General features: G+C 51.4%; 10 protein-coding genes across 10 annotated transcripts; 4 read left to right on the forward strand and 6 right to left on the reverse strand.

The window, feature by feature from the left end:
• Positions 1–327: 327 nt before the first annotated feature.
• On the forward strand, positions 328–1,305 carry APUU_10030S (SGNH/GDSL hydrolase family protein; the record flags this gene model as incomplete). The annotated part of the gene is made up of 2 exons (XM_041699263.1): positions 328–493; positions 638–1,305. The coding sequence occupies 2 exons, from the start codon at positions 328–330 to the stop codon at positions 1,303–1,305; spliced, it is 834 nt and encodes a 277-aa protein (XP_041549396.1).
• Positions 1,306–3,290: 1,985 nt separating this feature from the next.
• APUU_10031A (uncharacterized protein) lies at positions 3,291–4,366 on the reverse strand (the record flags this gene model as incomplete). Its single annotated transcript, XM_041699374.1, has 2 exons — positions 3,291–4,175; positions 4,232–4,366. The coding sequence occupies 2 exons, from the start codon at positions 4,364–4,366 to the stop codon at positions 3,291–3,293; spliced, it is 1,020 nt and encodes a 339-aa protein (XP_041549397.1).
• A 110-nt stretch (positions 4,367–4,476) lies between these two features.
• APUU_10032A (uncharacterized protein) lies at positions 4,477–5,046 on the reverse strand (the record flags this gene model as incomplete). Its single annotated transcript, XM_041699485.1, has 1 exon — positions 4,477–5,046. The coding sequence occupies one exon, from the start codon at positions 5,044–5,046 to the stop codon at positions 4,477–4,479; it is 570 nt and encodes a 189-aa protein (XP_041549398.1).
• A 1,234-nt stretch (positions 5,047–6,280) lies between these two features.
• APUU_10033S (uncharacterized protein) lies at positions 6,281–8,009 on the forward strand (the record flags this gene model as incomplete). The annotated part of the gene is made up of 2 exons (XM_041699596.1): positions 6,281–6,476; positions 6,535–8,009. The coding sequence occupies 2 exons, from the start codon at positions 6,281–6,283 to the stop codon at positions 8,007–8,009; spliced, it is 1,671 nt and encodes a 556-aa protein (XP_041549399.1).
• Positions 8,010–8,288: 279 nt separating this feature from the next.
• APUU_10034A (uncharacterized protein) lies at positions 8,289–10,076 on the reverse strand (the record flags this gene model as incomplete). The annotated part of the gene is made up of 5 exons (XM_041699707.1): positions 8,289–9,186; positions 9,257–9,546; positions 9,606–9,869; positions 9,918–9,929; positions 9,996–10,076. 5 exons carry the CDS (start codon positions 10,074–10,076, stop codon positions 8,289–8,291), a joined length of 1,545 nt encoding a protein of 514 aa, XP_041549400.1.
• A 382-nt stretch (positions 10,077–10,458) lies between these two features.
• Positions 10,459–12,341, forward strand: APUU_10035S (glycoside hydrolase family 13 protein; the record flags this gene model as incomplete). The annotated part of the gene is made up of 3 exons (XM_041699818.1): positions 10,459–11,023; positions 11,077–11,153; positions 11,214–12,341. The coding sequence occupies 3 exons, from the start codon at positions 10,459–10,461 to the stop codon at positions 12,339–12,341; spliced, it is 1,770 nt and encodes a 589-aa protein (XP_041549401.1).
• A 57-nt stretch (positions 12,342–12,398) lies between these two features.
• APUU_10036A (fungal specific transcription factor domain-containing protein) lies at positions 12,399–14,453 on the reverse strand (the record flags this gene model as incomplete). The annotated part of the gene is made up of 4 exons (XM_041699929.1): positions 12,399–12,838; positions 12,904–13,071; positions 13,128–14,347; positions 14,392–14,453. 4 exons carry the CDS (start codon positions 14,451–14,453, stop codon positions 12,399–12,401), a joined length of 1,890 nt encoding a protein of 629 aa, XP_041549402.1.
• A 374-nt stretch (positions 14,454–14,827) lies between these two features.
• On the reverse strand, positions 14,828–15,836 carry APUU_10037A (putative 2,3-diketo-5-methylthio-1-phosphopentane phosphatase; the record flags this gene model as incomplete). The annotated part of the gene is made up of 3 exons (XM_041700040.1): positions 14,828–14,935; positions 14,983–15,411; positions 15,474–15,836. 3 exons carry the CDS (start codon positions 15,834–15,836, stop codon positions 14,828–14,830), a joined length of 900 nt encoding a protein of 299 aa, XP_041549403.1.
• Positions 15,837–16,128: 292 nt separating this feature from the next.
• On the reverse strand, positions 16,129–17,461 carry APUU_10038A (uncharacterized protein; the record flags this gene model as incomplete). The annotated part of the gene is made up of 3 exons (XM_041700151.1): positions 16,129–16,639; positions 16,695–17,231; positions 17,280–17,461. The coding sequence occupies 3 exons, from the start codon at positions 17,459–17,461 to the stop codon at positions 16,129–16,131; spliced, it is 1,230 nt and encodes a 409-aa protein (XP_041549404.1).
• Positions 17,462–18,020: 559 nt separating this feature from the next.
• APUU_10039S (uncharacterized protein) lies at positions 18,021–19,578 on the forward strand (the record flags this gene model as incomplete). The annotated part of the gene is made up of 3 exons (XM_041700262.1): positions 18,021–18,176; positions 18,254–18,309; positions 18,351–19,578. The coding sequence occupies 3 exons, from the start codon at positions 18,021–18,023 to the stop codon at positions 19,576–19,578; spliced, it is 1,440 nt and encodes a 479-aa protein (XP_041549405.1).
• Positions 19,579–19,765: the final 187 nt, after the last annotated feature.

Here is a 19,765-nt window from a genome sequence, read left to right on the forward strand (position 1 = left end):
GAGAGAGTATTCTGGTTCAACTTTTTTTTTTTCTCCTCCGGGGTGGTAGAGCTCCTCGCACGACTGTCGGTGGAATGACTGCAACGCCGAGGAATGACCCCAACCCCGAGTAACCCACCGTTTTAAGCACACCGCCATCGGCGGGCGGAAGTCTCGGTGTCTTTTTTCGGGGGCCGAACAGATGACCGAAGTTATTATTGCTTCAGACCCAGGGAAGCTAAATACTCGAACGCGCAATAAAATCAGTCCCCAACCTGGCCAAACGCGATTGTTACCCTCTCTGTGCCATCCACGTGCATCCCCGCATCACCAGGACCTCGGGTACGTATGTATGTGAATGGCTACACCATGCGTCCACCGAATGCTTTTTCGATCCCCCAGCGAGCGGCTTTGAAACCATACACGCGAATCATGGGCTGTCAGACTTCATCAGCAAAAAACACCCGTTATCAATTTAGTCAACAGTCCTATATCTCATCGGTCATGCAGAACGGTTAGTTCATCACCACCTGCGTTGGGCAGCCAGGCGCTGGCAGTCGAGCCATGATGCCAAAGCAACAAAAGAGGCCTATCGCAGTTATTCTACGCCGATTTTTTTTTTTTTTTTTTTTTTTTTTTATTGACTATGCGCTCTTAGATAAACGTCTTCAGGTTGGTCGCGGCGTTTCTTTCCGCCTCATGCCCCTTGGTGGGTCGGTAACGCAAGGGGTTGGCTCTTCCACTGGCGCAGGATATAGACGACCGCTACTCAAACTGCTCCAGGACCATGGCTTCGGAGTGCAGATGGTTGGCTCGCGCAAAACAGGCTCGATGCTAAATAGCCACCACGAGGGCTGGCCCGGGCTCAGAATCGACGAAATCGACAAGAAGGCTCGAATTTCCACCTCACAATTAGTGCCCCATGTCTTCGCTGTTAATGCTGGATCAAATGACTGCCTACAATCTTTCAAGCTCGATGAAGCAAGGACCCGATTAGGTGACTTGCTTGAGTATCTTTGGCATGCTTCCCCTGACTCGACGATCCTTCTCTCTAGTCTTATAGTCAGCGCAGACAAGCAGGCTAACTCAAACGTCATGTACGTGAACGACCAGTTCCGCACTCTCGCGAAGCAAAAAGCAAATGAGCAGAAGAAAATTGTTTTTGTGGACATGAATTGTGACGCCGGTCCCCAGATTGGTTGCTTGGATGACGGTATACACCCGGATAACGAGGGCTATGAAAAGATGGCGAAATTGTGGATGAATGGGGTTCTGGAAGCCATGAAAAAGGGATTTCTGCCGAAATCAGTAGGAGAGGGCGAATAGAAAAGCAAGTTTAATCGCACGTTAACCCTGTTGGGAGTACCTGACGGGGAGGGGCATGGTAGGAGTAATAATGCTTCATGTTTCTATCCCACTCTGAGTAGGCATCATCGGTGATGGCAAGTCTTTTATTTGCTAGTATCTGCTTGACAGAAACACAGCAATGGAAGCTGAAGAGAAAAAAAAAGGTTGTTCTAACGACAAAGGCACCCGTTCCTGAGCCATTTCTGTTGCAGGCAGTGGCTCTAAATAGCTTGGTTTATACGTCAGGAGCCGTCGGCAGGGATCCTGAAACCGAGAACTTGATCGTTGGGTCATTTTATAGTTGGAACAGCTCCCTAGAGGAAAATCGTAACAATGTCGCAGGAACATTTCAAATATATTACAAACAGTTGGTATAAACTTTGGCATATCCGCGGATATCAGGTAGCAAATGGTATCTATATCGTACCCGCGTGGATACTAGATACCTAAATTGCTATCTTTATCTATATCTAATCCATGCGGATATGATATGGATATCTTATTATTATCTATACTAGTATAATTCTTGCTAGATTAACCTAGTTTAGCCTTCTTAGACTATATTACTTTAACTCTATTCTCTAATCCTGCTTGTATATCTTAATTTCATAGCCTAATTATGTAGTATGAATATATAGAACTTTTTACTTTCATGTAAGGCCTATGGATACCCATACATCATCATACAATATCCACGGATATATGCCGGATATCCATGGATATCTATACTAGTATTACTAGTAGGCTAATTATAATAGAAGATAACCTAGGAAGATTAGAATGTAAACCATACTACCTACCATAATTAAGTGGAGCCTTTCCCGCAGCCAGAATATTTAATAATATCAGGTATAGTATTAATAGAGCCTTTAGTTAAAGTATTTCTCTAAAGAAAATAAAACTTGGCTTAATTAGATATATTCTAGGATAATATCAGAGGGACAGGACTACCTTAGTGTGAGGCCGCAATACTAATATAGCGGCTCTCTAGGGATTATAGAGACATGATACGTGGTTGGTGGAAGGTAGGTCTGTATTCAATAGAACTAATCGCTGGTTCTCCTAGCTGAGAACCAGCGGCGCAATATGTGGTTATGCGTTATGTGACGGCCGCTTGGCGGCCGTAGTGTGCCTGAGGCACTATTATGCAGCGTCCGCAGGTAGCGGCGCATAACACTTAGCCCATGGATGACTTGATTTAAAAGTCCTAAATTAGTTATTTATAACAACATGAAGATGTGTCACCAATGTCCTTGTATGATTTATATTATTGAACAACAAAATATATATTTTAGTTCACATCTCCGCTTGCGATCATCGTCTTGAGGGCGCAGCTAACCCCGAGATCTAGGTATATACACGTCATAGGCTGAGCGGGCTGTAGCTTGCCACGCCGTATTGCCGGCCCGGCGGTTTGGCTTTTCACCGATCACTATTCCCAGGGGAGAGAAACGTCTGGACTTGGTCCCACAAAGAAACACCATCGAAGGGAATCACACTAATAATATGCATTAATTAGGGAATCTGAATATTAAAATAGTATAGATAGAGATATATATTACACGGCGTTTAAGCTAGACAAGGCCTGTAATATGCTGTACACGACTGACTTAGTAAAGAGGCAGCAGTAAGGCCAAGGAGAGGCATCTTATACCCCTATCTAATGTGTTCTGTAGAACACGATCTACCATGGCCAGACATAGCAGGACAGTACTCCTGCGTACTTAACAGTACGAGTCTTTCTTATCCGAGAATAGCAGTGCTCCTGTATAGCTTATAGCCCTGCTTAGGATATAGCAACTCGAGCCGTCCGGATGGCTGCGGGATTTACCAGGAGGTCCTGATTTGACTATGGGTCGGGCCCTAAGGTTATATTACATTATTCACTACATTTCAATCTTATTTATCATGTTGCTCGCGTTCCTTTCCGCGGCTCTCGATGATGTATTCCGTTGAAAGCCATCTCATCCCTCTGTACGTGGACACTGCTTCCCCCACAACGCCTGGCACCGGGCACTGTACACGATGTTCTCGGTAGAGCCCATAAGCGATTCGAATGCTTCGTCCTGCGCCGCATTGTCCTTGCTCTTGTGGTTGCCAATATCCACATCGCTCTTGACGTCAAACTCGGGCGGCGGGAAGTACTGGTGAAAGACTTCTGGCACCACCGAGATACACGCAAGGCGCTGGCTCTGGCATTCGTGCTGCAGCTTGACATCAAACGCCTCATCCTGGCCAGCGCCGGCCACATGCAGAATCTTCCGGGCGCCCTCGTGGGAGACAGCGTACGCAAAGGTACAGACGGGGCTGGAGGACCAGTAGACTGCCCGCTTGAGATCCGGTAGACGAGCCAGCTCGTCCGGCCAGAAGCCATGGTAGTCTTGATGCGGGTTCACATGGGCGTCGTCAAAGACTACGGTCTCGAGCTGGTCATCCCACTGTTCGCCGCAATGCCCAAGCCAGAGCACGTCCCAGCTATCACCATAAGGCGTCAAGTCGGTCTCTGCAACGTTGGTCAGATTGCGCACCGCCAGAGAGATGTTTTGCATTTGTTGATGTAGTGCCGTGTCCCAGTCGGCGTCGTCCTCGAGGATCAAGGCAGTTTCAACGCCCAACTGGTAGACATGCTTGAGCAAGTCCAGATGTGCGAGCCATGCCTTGCTTGCCCCGGGCGCTGGCTGCTGCGCATCGACAATGTGGGGCTCGATGCTTGCAAACGCCTCAGCAAGACGATCGTCCACGGGGGGCTGTGGTGGGATGGTGATGTCCAGCCCCGTCAGGTTAGCAGCAGCGTCGAGCCCACGGGTGCGCCATGAGGGGCGGTGCGACAGGGCGAATATTTGTTGAAACTGGAGAGTGTCAGTAGTCAGTACGTACGGACTACAGAGTGGGGTGGCTGGCTTACGCCTATCGTGCTGTTGCCAGCGTGGTCTTGCGGCGGACGATCGACCACTCGCGGATTCGCTGGTCGGTGGAGCAGAAAGAAGCAGAGACCCAGAGCGACTGTAATCAGCAGCAGGCGGCGCGACCGGACAAACATATCGGGCGCATTATCCTCGTTGTGCTAGAGGAGGCTGGGTGCGCTGTTCTGGTCGCTGGTGGAAATGGAGAAATCTCTGCTGGTGCTGGCCCTTGGCGGCTGTCGATCACTTACTCTATATTCTTATATTCCATGCCTGTCCGACAGTACATGATTGATCCAAAACACTGCGAGTGGAGCGTTGTACCAGGATCCAAGCGTATAAATTGGAGGTCTCCCTCCCGGTTGTCCAGCATCCAGGCCTGGCTCGCTAGAAACGCCGCAGCCGCGAATACATTCTGTATAACCTCTGGTTGTGCATTAAAGTTCGCAGGCCAGCTGACCATGATATCCATACTATTCGCCTTGTTATCGTCCGTGATGCATCGATTGGTCCGAGAGAGGAGCTGGCTGGTATATAAATTGCTGAAGATGAGACCATATACCGAGGGAATAAGCCCGCCAAATGGGACCCTATCAACACACAGACGCGGTCTTGCAAACAACGGTAGATTAGTGTACAGATTCAGAGCACGCATGAGACGGTCTGGGAGGGACCCTGGGCCGAAGAGAGCGAGAGCCACCGTCAGTAGGGGCCCAGGAGTGAGATCGTTGGCGTAGTTGGGAAGTTCGAAAGCCAGCCAGAGTCTGTACGCCGAGTGTTGGATCGCCACGGTTGTGGCATGTTCAGCGGCCGACATGGCGGATCAGCGTAAGACTCAGCGATGTTGGGATCATATCCTAACGGACGTACTAAGATTATTTAACTGCAACTACAGCCTGATCGGCAGAGGCCAAAGAGACCGTGTCTGTCGAAATAATGACCGCCAAGGGATGATTTTATTTGCAGCACTGCAGGCTTAGCCCTCTCCCACACTCCTCCGTCCAGTGCACGGACAAGATCAGAAACGTCCATTAGTCTATGCGCCTCTGATATGGATATCCTACTTAAGCCGCCCTAACCCTATGACGCTGCCAGTATTGCTCTGCCTAAATATCCAGCCTCCAGGCAACATGGCCATGACTAGAGCTCAATTAGCCTTACCTAGTCATTAGTTAACATTTTTATTTATGCCATTTATATAAACTGTATATGGCTGGGGTGTTAAAGAGACACTATAAAATCAGCGACATCTCACCTACTCCTGCGAAACATTCATTTCACAATCCTCAACCACATGAGACTCGTATCTCATTTACCAACATGAAGCTTACTCCTTTGGTTATCGTTCAACAGTGGCCATCCAAGGTTGCATAGCCTGAGGCTGCGCGGAGAAGTAGAGTCAATATCTGACCCATGGTAGAGGTAGTGCTCCATAAATATAGTCAGGGCATGGATAGTGGTTCACATCCAAGCACCTCTTGGTAAGTGCGGAGGATCTGGTACCCGATACTGTGGGTATTTTTGCAGTCAGTGCGCAGCGGGGGATCAAGGAGTTCAAACTGTGAGTAATAGAAAACTGCAGTAGATAATTGAAGCATCCGGCCCGGTTGTGCAGGCCGGGAACAGTCCCGGTTGTCGCTTGTCCCAATGAGGAAAGTCGACGCTATCCCAGCAAAGCTTCTCTCCAACACTGCAAAGGCTCCCACAGTTACAGTAGATAATAGTATGGAGCCAGCTCCGATTACCCCAAATCTCCGTATCCACCGGTTATCATCCGGTCGTGAGCCCCACGATTTACCCCAAACGTCTCCAGGATATCCCCGCGAGCCGTAGTATGGCGTCTCCGGGGATTCTGGTATAAGGTCGGCATTTCTGTACGTACTCTATATTATTCTCTTTGCCTACACTCTGACTGCGAAATTGACCCGTTTGTGACTGTATTCCTGTGTTATCGCCTACGAGCCGTCCGATTCAAGTTGCCCGCCGCTCTCGACTTTATAACCAACTCTAGTGCCCGCATTCTCGACGCCTCAACATAGCGACGTCTCGATATGGACATTGAGCGGCAGGGCAATGAAACATCCAAGCCAGTGCAGGATAACGCGAACCACGACCCTTCCATTCAGAGCAACCATGCAGGGGACATATACGACCTCACTACCGAAAAGCATGCAGGGAACGGGTCAAACCCCTTGCCAGACCTGCAACGGAGGCTGAAGAGTCGACATCTCCAGATGATTGCAATCGGTGGGTTGTCGTTCTAATAAAGCCCAAGTCTACCTACTTACAACTACTACAACACCAGGCGGTACCATCGGAACAGGACTGTTTATCGGCAGCGGGACTGCCATTGCCCACGCAGGCCCGGTCGGCGCTCTTATTGCTTATATATTTGTCGGAACCCTTGTCTACTCCGTCATGACATCTCTAGGCGAGGTGGCAACCTACATCCCGATTCCTGGCGCGTACATGACATATGCAACCCGGTTTGTTGACCCCAGCCTGGGCTTTGCCATGGGCTGGATCTGCTGGTTCTCCTGGGCAGTCAACTTTGCCCTCGAGCTGACTGCCACCGGGCTCATCATTCAGTACTGGGACGCTTCAATCCCGATATCTATCTTCATCGCGATATTCTGGGTGGTAGTCACTGTGCTGAACCTCTTACCGGTGAATTTCTACGGTGAGATGGAATTCTGGCTTTCCAGTGTCAAAGTCGTAACCATCGTGGGATTCCTCATCTTCTCGATCTGCATCAACGCTGGTGCTGGCAAGGAAGGCTACCTTGGGTTCCATTATTGGGTTCATCCTGGACCGTTCGCCTCGTATTTGCTTCCACCAGGACCGACTGCAAAGTTCGTCGGCTTTTGGGCTGTCCTTATACAAGCTGGCTTCTCCTACCAGGGCACGGAGCTCGTCGGCCTTGCAGCTGCAGAGGCAGAAAACCCCCAGAAGACTGTCCCCTCTGCCATCCGCAAGAGCTTTATTCGGATTTTGCTCTTCTTTATTGCGACCATCTTCTTTATTGGGATCCTGGTGCCGTATGATAATCAGAATCTGCTATCTGGAGCTACCGATGCCTCTGCATCCCCCTTCGTGATTGCTGCTAAGCTGGCCGGCGTGAAAGTCCTGCCCAGCATCATCAACGCAGTTCTACTGACAGTCGTGCTTTCTGCAGCAAACTCCAATGTGTACAGTGGCAGCCGCGTTCTAATCGGTCTGGCACAAGAAGGGTTCGCCCCTAAATGGGTGAAAATAACATCGGCTCGAGGTGTCCCGTACTATAGTGTCGCCATTACAGCTGCATTTGGCCTGCTTGGTTTCCTTAACGTGTCCAGTTCCGGGAGTACTGTGTTCAACTGGCTTCTCAATATCTGTGGGGTGGCAGGCTTCATCACCTGGACCACGCTGAATGCCTGCCATATCGGATTCATGCGCGCACTCAAGGCCCAGAACATGTCGCGCAAGCTGCTTCCATACAGAGCGATGTGGCAACCATACCTGGCGTGGTACGGGCTCGTTTGCAACATCGTCATCATCCTAACACAGGGCTTTACGGCATGGGTTCCAGCATTTAGCGTGTCCAACTTCTTTGTGGCGTATATTAGTCTGATCTTGTTCGTGATCCTGTACCTGGGCCATAAGCTCATCTACCGCACAAGCTTCGTCGAGCCTCTGGCTGCCGATCTCTATACCGGGCATCTGCAGCTCGAGCAGGAGTTCTGGGAAACCACAGCACCCACCACGTGGTATGGGAAGATTTGGCAAACGATAAGCGGTTGATTTACCTCGAGGCTACCACGGTAGTCCGAATAATGGCTTGAATAAAGGTTCAGGCCAGGTATAAGACTTAGGTTTACTCCACTCTCTTTCCTGTCCCATGGATAAGGTGGTTAGTCGCCAGAATCTAGAAATAATACACAATTTAGATATACGAGTATAAGTACCTTTGTGTAACAGGCTTATCCAAATATTTTTACTAGGATCTGTAGTATCCTTCAATAAGGATCCAAGGAAAACACCCATCATCAATTCCCCCGGCCCACCCCAATCTCGTTATCGTCACTTGGTAACCTGTTCACTCTCTGCAGCAATATTCTGCGCCTTGGTGTCATCAGTCCCAGTCGGCGAAACGTAGTCACCAAACTTTCTTGTAGGTATCCTCCTCGCAAACATCTCATCCAGCTCCTCCAAGCTCCTCCCCTTGAGCTCCGGGAGGAAGAAGAATGCCCACGCAAGGGCCAGAAGCGAGCACCCACCATACACAAACCCGACCCGGGCTCCAAGATCTCCATACCCGGGGTCCTGGACAAACGGGTTGATGTACGTAACCAGCAGCACCATACAGAAACTAACAAATGTCGCGGTCATGATGGTCTTCTCCCTCACCACCGCGGCGGCAGCTTCAGAGGTCGTGATCCACGTACAGCTGCCCCAGCAGCCCGCTGCGATCGCTTGGTAGATCAATATAGCACCAACGCACCCTTGCGCTTTGCTTGAGCCCCGTATTTCAGTATACGCGCCTAGCCCAGCAACAGTCCACATGAGCACAGCCATGAAAAACGACGACACAATCAACAGCGGCCGGCGCCCAATCTTATCGGTGAAGTAAAACGATAGCGTAACGCCACCAAGCTGTGTCGCATTCTGCGCAAGGTAGATCTGTAGCCCGTTCTGGATCCCAATGCGCTGCAGGAAGACGACGAGATAGTTGTTCATGAAGCTGTTGCCTTGGATTTGCTGCATGACCTGGACGAGGACGGCGATGAGCGTGCGGCGGAGGTTCGCGCCCCGGAAGCAATCAAAGTATGTGGTGCTTGCGGCGAGCGATCGTTGCTCTTCGAGTGCGCTTTCAATAACTAACAGCTCTAGGTAAACTTCGCTGGGACTCGATTTGCCTTTACGGATGGATGCGAGGGCCGTCTGCGCGTCGGAGCGACGGTTCTTCATGAGGAGCCACCTGGAGGATTTCCTCTGCTTAGTATTGGAATGTATATAGAGAGTGTGCTGTCGAAAAGGGTGGTACCGACCTTGGAGACTCGGGCATGAACCACACGCCGCAGAGCAGGATCAATGGCACGCCTGCTTGCGCAATCATGACGGGCTTATACTGCCAGTGCCCTGACAAAGTCTTCGATGTGCCGTAAATACAGCCCGCAGAGACGATATTGCCGACAATCTGCCACCACTGATAGAAATTCACAAGCGAGCCTCGAATGGCCGCGGGTGCGAGCTCGGCGCTGTAGGTTGGGATCACGTTGGCTTCCATTCCCATGGAGATACCGTTGATGGTGCGGCCGGCGATGACAGCCCAGTATGACTTTCCTATGTCAGGCCATATATCCAATTCGCAAGTAGTCGCCTCGGGCTTGGACTCACTGGAACGGCACACTGTAGCACGACACCCACAATCGATACAACGGCCAACACTATTATAGTCATTTTCCTGCCTATGTATGCATTGCAGTAGCCGCCGACAATACAGCCGATTGCCATCCCGGCGTTTGGAGTTCCTGTTCCAGCAGATTGCCAGGCAGCTGGAATCACATTAGCCTGACCAGGGCCCGGCGAGACACCATAGTCGTCAGCGAACTGTTGAAGCCCGAGACAGGACGACCACCAGGCGAGGTCGAAGCCGAAATTCTAATCATAATAAGCACTGTACTGGCCAAAGGACCTGTATGAACGTACAAACGATCCAAACTAAAGGAAGTTAGCACTGCATATAGTCGGCATGTTTGTTATCCAAGCGAAGAAGCTTCGACTTACCGAGACAAATAGATAAATGCCCAGCACGCGCCATGTCATCTCAGACAAGATGTCTGGCTTTCGGAAGCTGATTAAACCCATATTTACTTGCATCAATCCTCATTATCTTAAATCTGTATCGGGTGCGGGCAGGGGTGAGTCTATATAATGATCGAACGGAACCAATTGCGCCCCTGCCCGCATTGTACTCCGCGCCACTAATGTTGCGCATTGCGGGTTCCGTTGCGCGTTGCGCACGGTATCTACCAATAATATCACACAGTTCGGAGGATAGCAGTTGGAGTATTCTCCGTTGCGCGTTGCGGGACGAATCGCCCTGTACAGCCCTATCCGCGCAACAAATATTTGACCGCATCGCCGAACGGGATACAAAAGAGCTACCTAGGTATGCACTGGAAGGTCAACAGCATTTTAGTCAATCCAACCTAGAAACGGATATTATAGCGCCTCGAGACACTCCGTCATGGCCACCAAGCACACGGGCTCAGCACTACACAAAACCCCAGCCTGGTGGAAAGAAGCAAGTGTCTACCAGATCTACCCAGCATCCTTCTGTGACTCCAACGGCGATGGCATTGGTGACCTTCGCGGGATTATATCCAAGATCCCCTACCTCAAGTCCCTCGGCATTGACGTTGTGTGGCTCTGTCCCATCTACAAGTCCCCCCAGCGCGACATGGGCTACGATATTTCTGACTACACAGACATCCACCCACCATATGGCACACTGGAGGACTGGCGAGAACTGAAACGGGGGTTGAAGGATGCCGGGATTAGGATCATTATGGATTTGGTTGTGAACCACACTTCAGACGAGCATGAGTGGTTCCGGCAGTCCAGGTCGAGTCGCGAGGATCCCAAGAGGAGCTGGTATTACTGGCAGCCTGCGAAGTACGATGCCCTTGGTCGACGGCAGACTCCGAATAACTGGAGATCTTTTTTTGGCGCGGAGTCCGCTTGGGAGTGGGATGAGGGCTCCGAAGAGTATTATCTGCGGCTTTTCACGAGAACGCAGCCGGACCTGAACTGTAAGTTGCTTTCTCTCTTCCTTTCTTAGCGATGTCGCTGAAGGATAACATAGGGGAGAACCCGGACGTCCGTAAGGCAGTCGAAGACATAATGACCTTCTGGCTGGAAGAAGGAATCGACGGGTTCCGAGTACGTGTATAGTTCTATCCTGAGGGTAAAAGAAAAGGGCCACTGACTTTATTCCTCTAGATTGATGCCATTAACTACATCGCAAAAGCCCCTGGGTTCCCCGACGCCGACATCATCGAGCCTTCCTCGACCCACCAGCCAGCTATGCATCTGTACCTCAACAGGCCTAAGTGCCACGAGTACCTTCGCGATATCGGGCAGAAGGTCCTGGCGAAATACGACGTTATGACGGTCGGCGAAACCCCCCACGTCGAGGAGGTCGACATGGCACTGCAGTACGTGCACCCGGCCCGTGAGGAATTCTGCATGATATTCCCCTGGGAACATATGGATCTCGACCGTGTCCCGGGCACCATGCTTGGGTGGCGCGACTTCTCGCTCTCCACGCTGAAAAGAGTCGTGGATAAGTGGCAGACGGGGATGCAGGCCCATGGGGGCTGGAACAGCCTGTATCTGGAGAACCACGATCAAGGCCGTAGTGTCTCGCGCTTTGGAAGCGATAGTGTCGAGTTTCGCTGGCTGTCAGGCAAGCTGCTTGCCATGTTTTTGGCAACTCTTAGCGGAACGCTGTATGTGTTCCAGGGACAGGAAATTGGAATGATCAATCTGCCGCGCAGCTGGGGAATCGAGGAGTTCGACGACGTCGTGTCGCAAATGCACTACGCCCAGGAAAAGGAAAAGAAAGAGAGGAAACAGGAGGTGGTGACGAAGCAAGACATGGAAGATGTCATGGACGACATACAGAAGAGGGCTCGCGACAACGGGAGGACACCGATGCAGTGGTCTGGGACGCAGCCATACGCCGGTTTCTCAACGGCTGCGCCCTGGCGAAAGGTGAACCCGGACTACGTTGCTTGCAATGTGGAAGACGCTGGAAACGATCCGAATAGTGTATTGGCGTTCTGGAAGAAAATGCTGCAGCAGCGAAAGCAGTGGGAGACGCTAGTCTATGGTGATTTCAAGCTGCTCCACCCTGACCACGAGCAGCTCTTCGTGTACAAAAGGACATTGCAAGGAGGAAATAGCGCGGTGGTGTTATTAAACTTCTCGACTCAAGACGTGGCACTCGATGGGAACACACTCTCCATAGTACAGGATGCTCAACTCGTGTTAACCAACTACCCGATGGAAGATGATGGTGCGCTCCGGCCATGGGAAGCGAGGCTATACCGCGTGAATGATGCTTGAAATGCCCGCCCAAAGACTCTCTCTCTCTCTCTCTCTCTCTATATATATATATACTAGTTAAGGAAACAGAATATCGAAATCCAGGTTCTCGCTCCATTCAAGTCCGTAAGTGCTCCCGAATGCCACGAACGGATCGATTTGGAAGTCATCTCGTACTTGCTGGCTCCCAGTGATAGTCACTGGCTCGAGGACTATATTATCGTCAGCTGCAGCTGAAGATGGATAATGGATTTCATCTTGATCCCGAGTTCCTGGGCCTTGTGCCTCTGAAATGTGAGGTATCTCCTCTTCAGCTTTCTCCCCATTTTCTCGCTGAAGCATCAAGTCGAGCCTGATAGCTGCCAATTTTGTGATATCGAAGTTTACCGAATGCGCCTTGAGCAGATCGCGATAGAGATTGAGCTGTACCATCCAATACTCCCCATCCTCCTCGGCCGTAGCGGAAAGGAACATGCCAATCATGAATCCTCCTGCGATGGCGAAGCTGATTCTAGAGCCTGAACAGGGTTCCTTAGCATTAACTATGAGCGTCCTTGGTATAAGAGAGTGCAAGATAACATACTCATCCACCAAAAGGCCGATAGAGAGTTGACCTGGAGGTTCCGCAACCAGTGGACTACATTTGAGATGAGGGCAGCAGACCGTTGCCGGAACTCATTACCGGCTGTCGTTCGGAGGAGAGCCCGAAGGAGAGTGATTTCCGCTGTAAAGTACAGCAGCTGCAAATTACCTTTCGGATTGTCAGGGCCGGGGAGTCCAGAGTAACCAGCACTTGGGATTGCTTACCTGTCGGATCATACATAGTATTATTCCCTAGTAGAGGATTGAAAAGCGCCTCCTTCCATTGTTCAAGCCGACTGATGAAATCGCTGGCGATCACACCCACTTGTTCTGCCGATAGCTCTTGAAGTGCCTTTGTCGCCTTGACAGTATACAGCCGGGACAATATATCCGCCAGGATAGTCGTCAGTCGAGCTGCGGCGACAAACACCCTCGCAGGAAACAGTTCAGTGCCCTGCGGTGCGTTCGGCGCAGGAATGATATCAATGGTCTGTAGCTGTTCCACGTCATGCTGGTCATCATTGATATAAGACGGTCGACCCAGGGTAAGGGCCGTCCACTTCTCCTGGACGTATACGGTCCACCAAAGTCTCTTCCTCTGTTTCTTCTGGTCTTCTGGGATGTCCCAGTTTGTGGCATCTATATTGAGGCCGATGTCATAGCTCATACCGACAATTGACCCCATGTCAGACCACAACCCGGGCATGGTTGGCGCTCGAAAGATATATGTGTGGCGTTGCGCGTGCAACAGGGCTGCCTCAATGGTTTCGAGCTTGACATTCCGCGCTTCGATCGGCAGTGCCTGGCTGACGAAGTCTATAAAGTCCCAAGGATCCAGGCTCTGTGCCTCTATGCAATAAGGGTGAGCTAGTGCAAACACCGAAGCGAGGAGGGTGGAGGATGTAGTAGAATTCTGCAGCGGTCGAGGATCAAGCATCGGCAAAGCCGGATGGACGATCTTGAAGAAGGTGTCCACCAGGCTGCTACGATTAGAGGGCAGCAATTCCACGATAGGACTCCGAGGATAGTAGCTGGGGCGCGCTTCGAGGTGCAGGTCAGGGACACTGGTAAAGCTGACCGGCCGTCGCGGATCATTCCCAAGGTGATGGCAAGTCCATTGGATGCCAGTACTCCCCTCGATACGCTTCGTTCGGCAGAATCGCAGAATGAAGGGATCCTGGTCACCCGTTAGGCCAACATATTGCAAGGTCTCCTCCGTCTTCCCCGTCCCCGGACCGCTGGAAGCGACCTTGTCCACGGTTTCTCCCCCGGCCGGTAACCGTTGAGTAGTTCCTTGATCTATTTCATCTGCCGACACCAATGCACGGAACTTTGGATTCGGCAAAGACACAAAAGTACACTGTAGACCGCGGCTCCGACATAGGGAGCAGGGTTCATTCTCTGTGCGTAAGCAGCACACTCGGCGCCGCCGGCAATTGTCACATCTGCAGCAGTCAGCGTGGCCGAAGCGTTGGGAAGCAGAACCTACGGTCTCTGGCGGCGCGACCTATATTTGCGCGTACGGCAGGCGTCCGCTGGATTGCGGTCCATGGCGGGCAGTTGGGATCCAACGCTGAGAGAGCAGAGTTGGAGTCTGCTGCCAAAGTCATCTCCAACAACTAATACACGTTAGTCAATTTATTTAATTAGTACCAATGACTAATGTTAAGTAGTTAACTAACTAGTTGGCAATTTTCTCGATTCTGGGAGTATGTTGAGGCATCAGTTGCCACGGCGTATGCTTTAAAAAAAAAAAAACCCTAAACGCTCCCACAAGTATCTGGAAATATGGGGTTACTTTGAAATTCTTCTTGCAGTTGGATGGTCCATCTAGATCTGGTTCATTCACATTCGTCTATGTACATGCTGTCTATCTGACCTTAACGCCCCGAGCACTGTTCAACAAAAGGAGCCTATGCCAGACATTATGAGGAAGGATTGTTCGTCTGGTTTCGAGGTTTGTATTCGGAGAATTCGGGCCACAAGAACATCTTGTCTTCCTTGGAGGGCGTCGCAGCAACAAATTTCGGGACCTGGTACCAGTTAGTAGGTGATGAAGCCTTGGATAGACTGAACTTACAGCTTGCCGGCTCGAGACACGCCGCCACAGATTTGCCCGAGGATTGAAGCGAGCAGGCGTGCCCACTCCGCCAGTCTTGTCCTGATCCTCCTTCATGATGGCTTCAACTTCCCTCTTGATCTCGGAAAAGGAGTCAAACCCAGTATAGGGGACGTTGTTCTCGATGCAGTATTCTTCCAAGCGCAGCCCTTTCCGGGCAAAGAGCACATCCGCTTCTCGCGCAGCCGGCAGGTCAGATACACCGTCGCCGATGAAGATGATAAGGGGAATCTCTCCATTCTCGTCTTCCGCTGCCGCGATCGCACGACCCTCCTTGACGGACAGCGCCTTGTCGTGGCCGAGTTCGGTGTTGTCCCGCCAAACAGGTTTCCATTCGGAGCCATCGGGCTCGATCTTCGCGTCGTTGGCAACGATCCCGATTTGGGAAGCCTGTTATTCGCAAATTCATCAGTGAGACTGAACCCTCAGTGGACTGTCAATTATCATCGTACCTCTTCCTTTCCGAGAAAAGTGGCCAGCACGTTGCTCAGGATCGGCTTGAGCCCTGCACTGATCACGTTGAACTCAATGCCATTGGCAACGCAGAACTGGTAAAATTCATGGAAGCCAGGGTCAATGTCCAACTCCTTTTCCATGATTTTGAACCCGTCTTCAAAGGGGACATTCAATGACCCCCACATCTCCTCCGAGACGTCGCGGAATGAACGCTCGCCGGACTTGATCTGCTGGTCCAGCTCCTGACGGCGCTTCTCGCCACAGCCTAGATTATCGAACAGTACATGACCTGAATCCTGCATGAAAATAGTTCCATCGAAGTCTGAGAAGCAAACGATCTTTCTGGTGGTGGGTGCCATGGCTGGTCGTTGGGTGCGGAATGGATAGAGGAATGAATTTGCGACTCGACGAGGGGCAATCGCATGAAATATTTGGAGGCGACGGTGATGTAAACCGGATGGATGGACCCAATGACGTACAATTGCTCAGTTACCAGTTATCAGAGTGGAACTGGCGCTGGTTCTGCCATTTGTTCCAGTGTAGGCAGACCCACGCATAAATCAGGATACGTCTTTGCTGAGTAAGCAATGCATGGCCGATTATGCAAATTTTATACATACATCCATATATATATATATATCGCTTGCCAAATTACACAACAAACTTGATCGGACAGCTGGTCGGCCCAATTTCAGGCAGCTTTGCGTACACAACCTCGCCTGCTACGTCCCAATCAGCACATTTATCCAGCATCGTCTCGAGGAAAATCCTGACGATCATCCTCGCCAGCCACGTCCCAGCACACCGATGGACCCCCCTCCCAAAGCCCAGGTGCGTGGTGATATTCTCGCGACCAAGAATAAACTTGTCTGGCTCGGGGAACTGTGCCGGGTCTCTATTTGCAGCCGAGTACACTACTGTAATGGGCTCCCCAGGGGGCACTTTGGTGCCGGAGATCTCCGCTTCCGCCACAGCAGTCCGCGAGAAGCCACGGTAGGGGACGTGCAAGCGGATGAACTCCTCAATAGCAGCAGGAAGCAGAGAGCGGTCATTGCGGAGTCTGTTCTGTAGCTCTTTGTCCTCAGCAAGGTGCTTGGTGATGGCTGTGATGACGATGGTAGGGGCTACCATGGCAATAATAACAATCTGCCGGATACATCCACTGACAGCGTTAGCCTACCCCGATGCTGAAGCTCCCAGCAGGCAGGGACACAAACATGATATGCTCTTCCTCCAATGGGTTGCCGTGACTATCCTTTTCCAGCAGTAGACTTGAAGCCGGATCCATGTCCGGATCCTGGGGGTTCGCCTTTCTTGCTGCGACCACTCGATTCGCAATGCTATACCATGCATCACTCCACTTCTTCACCGTGGGCCAGTCCCCTGTTCGCCAGGCGTACACAAACGAGCCGAATCCATCAACGAGAAGCTCACCATCAGCCTCGTCAAGGTTCAGCCACTCTCTCTCAATCCAGCTTGTGAAATTGGACCCGAACTCTTCATAGATATCCCCGTGGCCCCGGTCGAGGAGGGTTTGCAGCTCTCTCTCACAGTGAGCCTGGATCATCGGCTCAAGACGCCTCAGCCGTGCTGGCTTGAGGGTTCGATCAATTGCAGTCCGATATGGCTTGTGATTCTCCCCGTCAAACTTGAGTGGCGGGCGTCTGATACCACGAGGGTCAGCAGGAACTACGGCACAGATGTACGAGATGAACTGGTCGTTGTCAGACGCGACTTCCTTGATGTCATTGTATCTGGTCCTCTTAGCGTGTCCAAAAGAATACATATACCAGAGTTGCTACCTTGTCAAAACCCAGTACCCGCCATGCCGGTCAACATGGGCAACAGGACAGTTGGTACGTAAATAGTCGTACTCGCGGAAGATATTCTCGGGCTCGTTGCTCGTGACGAGGGCGCTGCTGTTGATATCCCAGCCATCTGCGGCAGCTTCAGGAAGTCGAGGCCGTGTAACTGGTGCTTCCATTGCGGGAGTTCTTGGGAGCTGCTCTCGAACCGGCCAGGAAACGGTACCGTTTTGGGGATATAAGATATACAAGATTCGGTGCCTGACTCACTGGAATCCAGGCCGAAATCGCATTTAAGTACGGTCGTTGAGACCCGGATATTGAGAAGCACTTTCCCCTCTTTTCCGGCCTGACTGAGTGAACCCTAAGAGCCCCAGTTCCCCAGGTCCCCAGACTGTTCCCACTGCGTCCCCACTGCCCTCATGATCAATCTGATATTGCAATTTCCGTCTTTCATCAAAACAGCAACCAATGGTCTACGCCCTGTTTCAAAGGATTCGATTATACTCAGGCTTTACTCCAATCCTGGCCAGTTGCCAAGCTGGTCAAAGCGAGTGGGCAGGTGCTAGGCGATTCCTGTCTGTGGCAATCTCGGAGACTCTGTCTTGCTGCGCTCTCCGTGACGCTCAAGGACAAAGGACCTGCCGGTCATAAGCCACCGCAGTGTGATGGACTACTTAATACGGGATCGTGGGGATCGTAACCACTTGACGTCTATCCGGTCTCCCAATACCCAACATGAAGACAGAACACGCGACACATATCGAGAACATTAAGAAAGTCGGCAATGCCGGCCCTGCTCTAACAACGACAGGACGACAAGGGTACTCCGCCCATTCGGAGGAGGAATCTAGGTTTGACAAGCGAATCAACCTAAAAATGGACCTCACCGTGGTTCCTGTCCTCGCCCTGGGATTCCTGATACGTTTCACTCTCTTTGATACACGATGAAAAATGACCAAGGTGCTTAGCTCCAAGGAATCGACAAATCCAATATTGGGAACGCGGCAACCTCTGAGACCTTCGTGTTCGACACCAACATCCGGGACACTGATGTTTCTGACTCAGTCTCGCTCTTTGCGGCAACATATGTCCCCTTCATGCCCCTTTCTGTCGCCATAGGCCGCATCGTGGGCCCCAGTCGCTGGATCCCTTTGATGCTCCTTGCCTGGGGGGCTGTCACAACCGCGCAGACCTCTACGGACTCCGCTTGCTCCTGGGCGCCTGCGAGGCTGGCTTCCTCCCCACGACCTTCTACTACATTGGCACGGTTTACCCAGCTTACATGGCCGGCCTCCGTATGGGTTTAATTTCCACCAGCTTTACCCTGTCTGGCGCGTTCTCCGCCCTCATCGCGTACGGCATTCTGCAGGTCCGGTCGTCCGCATGGAAGGACTGGCAGCTGCTCTTTATTATCGAGGGCACTATTACCATGTTCGTTGGTGCAATCGCCTTTCTCATCCTGCCTCATAAGCTCAGCACCGCGTGGCTCTTCACGCCCGATGAACGTCGCCACGCGGCTCGTCGCATGGAATTGGACACGGCGGGCATCGACAGAGCTACCGGTGCGAATTCAGAGGAGATGGACCACAGGATCTCCTGGAAGAACATCAAGACCGCCTTCAAGGACTGGCGCAAGCTTTTGATTATCCTCTGGACGACATGTGCAACGGTCCCGGCCTATGGGTTCGCCATATTTCTGCCACTCATTGTAAAAGGCATGGGCTACGAGGGCGTTCGTGCGAATCTCATGTCAGTCCCCCCATTTATGGCTGGTGCTGTAGCGCTCACTACCTTCGTATACATCTCCGACCGCTTCCACGAGCGTTCCTTGACGGCAGCGGCTGCCATGCTCTTCTCCATCATCGGGTACATTGCATTGGTTGCCTGTGGGACCGGCAAGAATAACATCCGGTACGGGTTCCTGTTTGTGATAATGATTGGAGCCGGATCGGTGAATCCCTTGACGGCAGCCTGGATTAACGACAACACTCCGGACAAGGCGACACGGAACATCCTCATGGGGATATACGGTTGGAATAATGTGTCGGGTGTCATTGCAGGCCAGATCTACTCATCCCAGTATGGGCCCAGCTACTACACCAGCGTTTGCATCACACTAGGCATTGTGGCCTTTGGCATGCTGGGGCTGGTGCCCTCGCGAGTGTTGTATATGTGGGAGAATCGGCGCCGGAGGAGAATCGTTGCCACCTGGACTGAGGAGGATTTCGAACTGGAGCAAACCGACATGACCAGGAAGGGCCATGAAAAGAGGTTTTTCATATTTGGTTATTAACAGTGCTGCCAGGAGTTGGGGTGAATGCCTTGCTGTCTAGAGGACGACTTGGACGGGTTTCGAGTCAAACCACATTCATGCTACTAAAGTTGAGTAGAGTCGTCTGATTAATTCTTTTTCGCGGCTGCTGTATGTGATTTCTACTGTATTGATTATAAGAGTATTGATATAGAAACGAACCCAATGG

Source organism: Aspergillus puulaauensis, chromosome 1 (genome assembly GCF_016861865.1).
Source record: "Aspergillus puulaauensis MK2 DNA, chromosome 1, nearly complete sequence".
Classification (NCBI taxonomy): Eukaryota; Fungi; Ascomycota; class Eurotiomycetes; order Eurotiales; family Aspergillaceae; genus Aspergillus; species Aspergillus puulaauensis.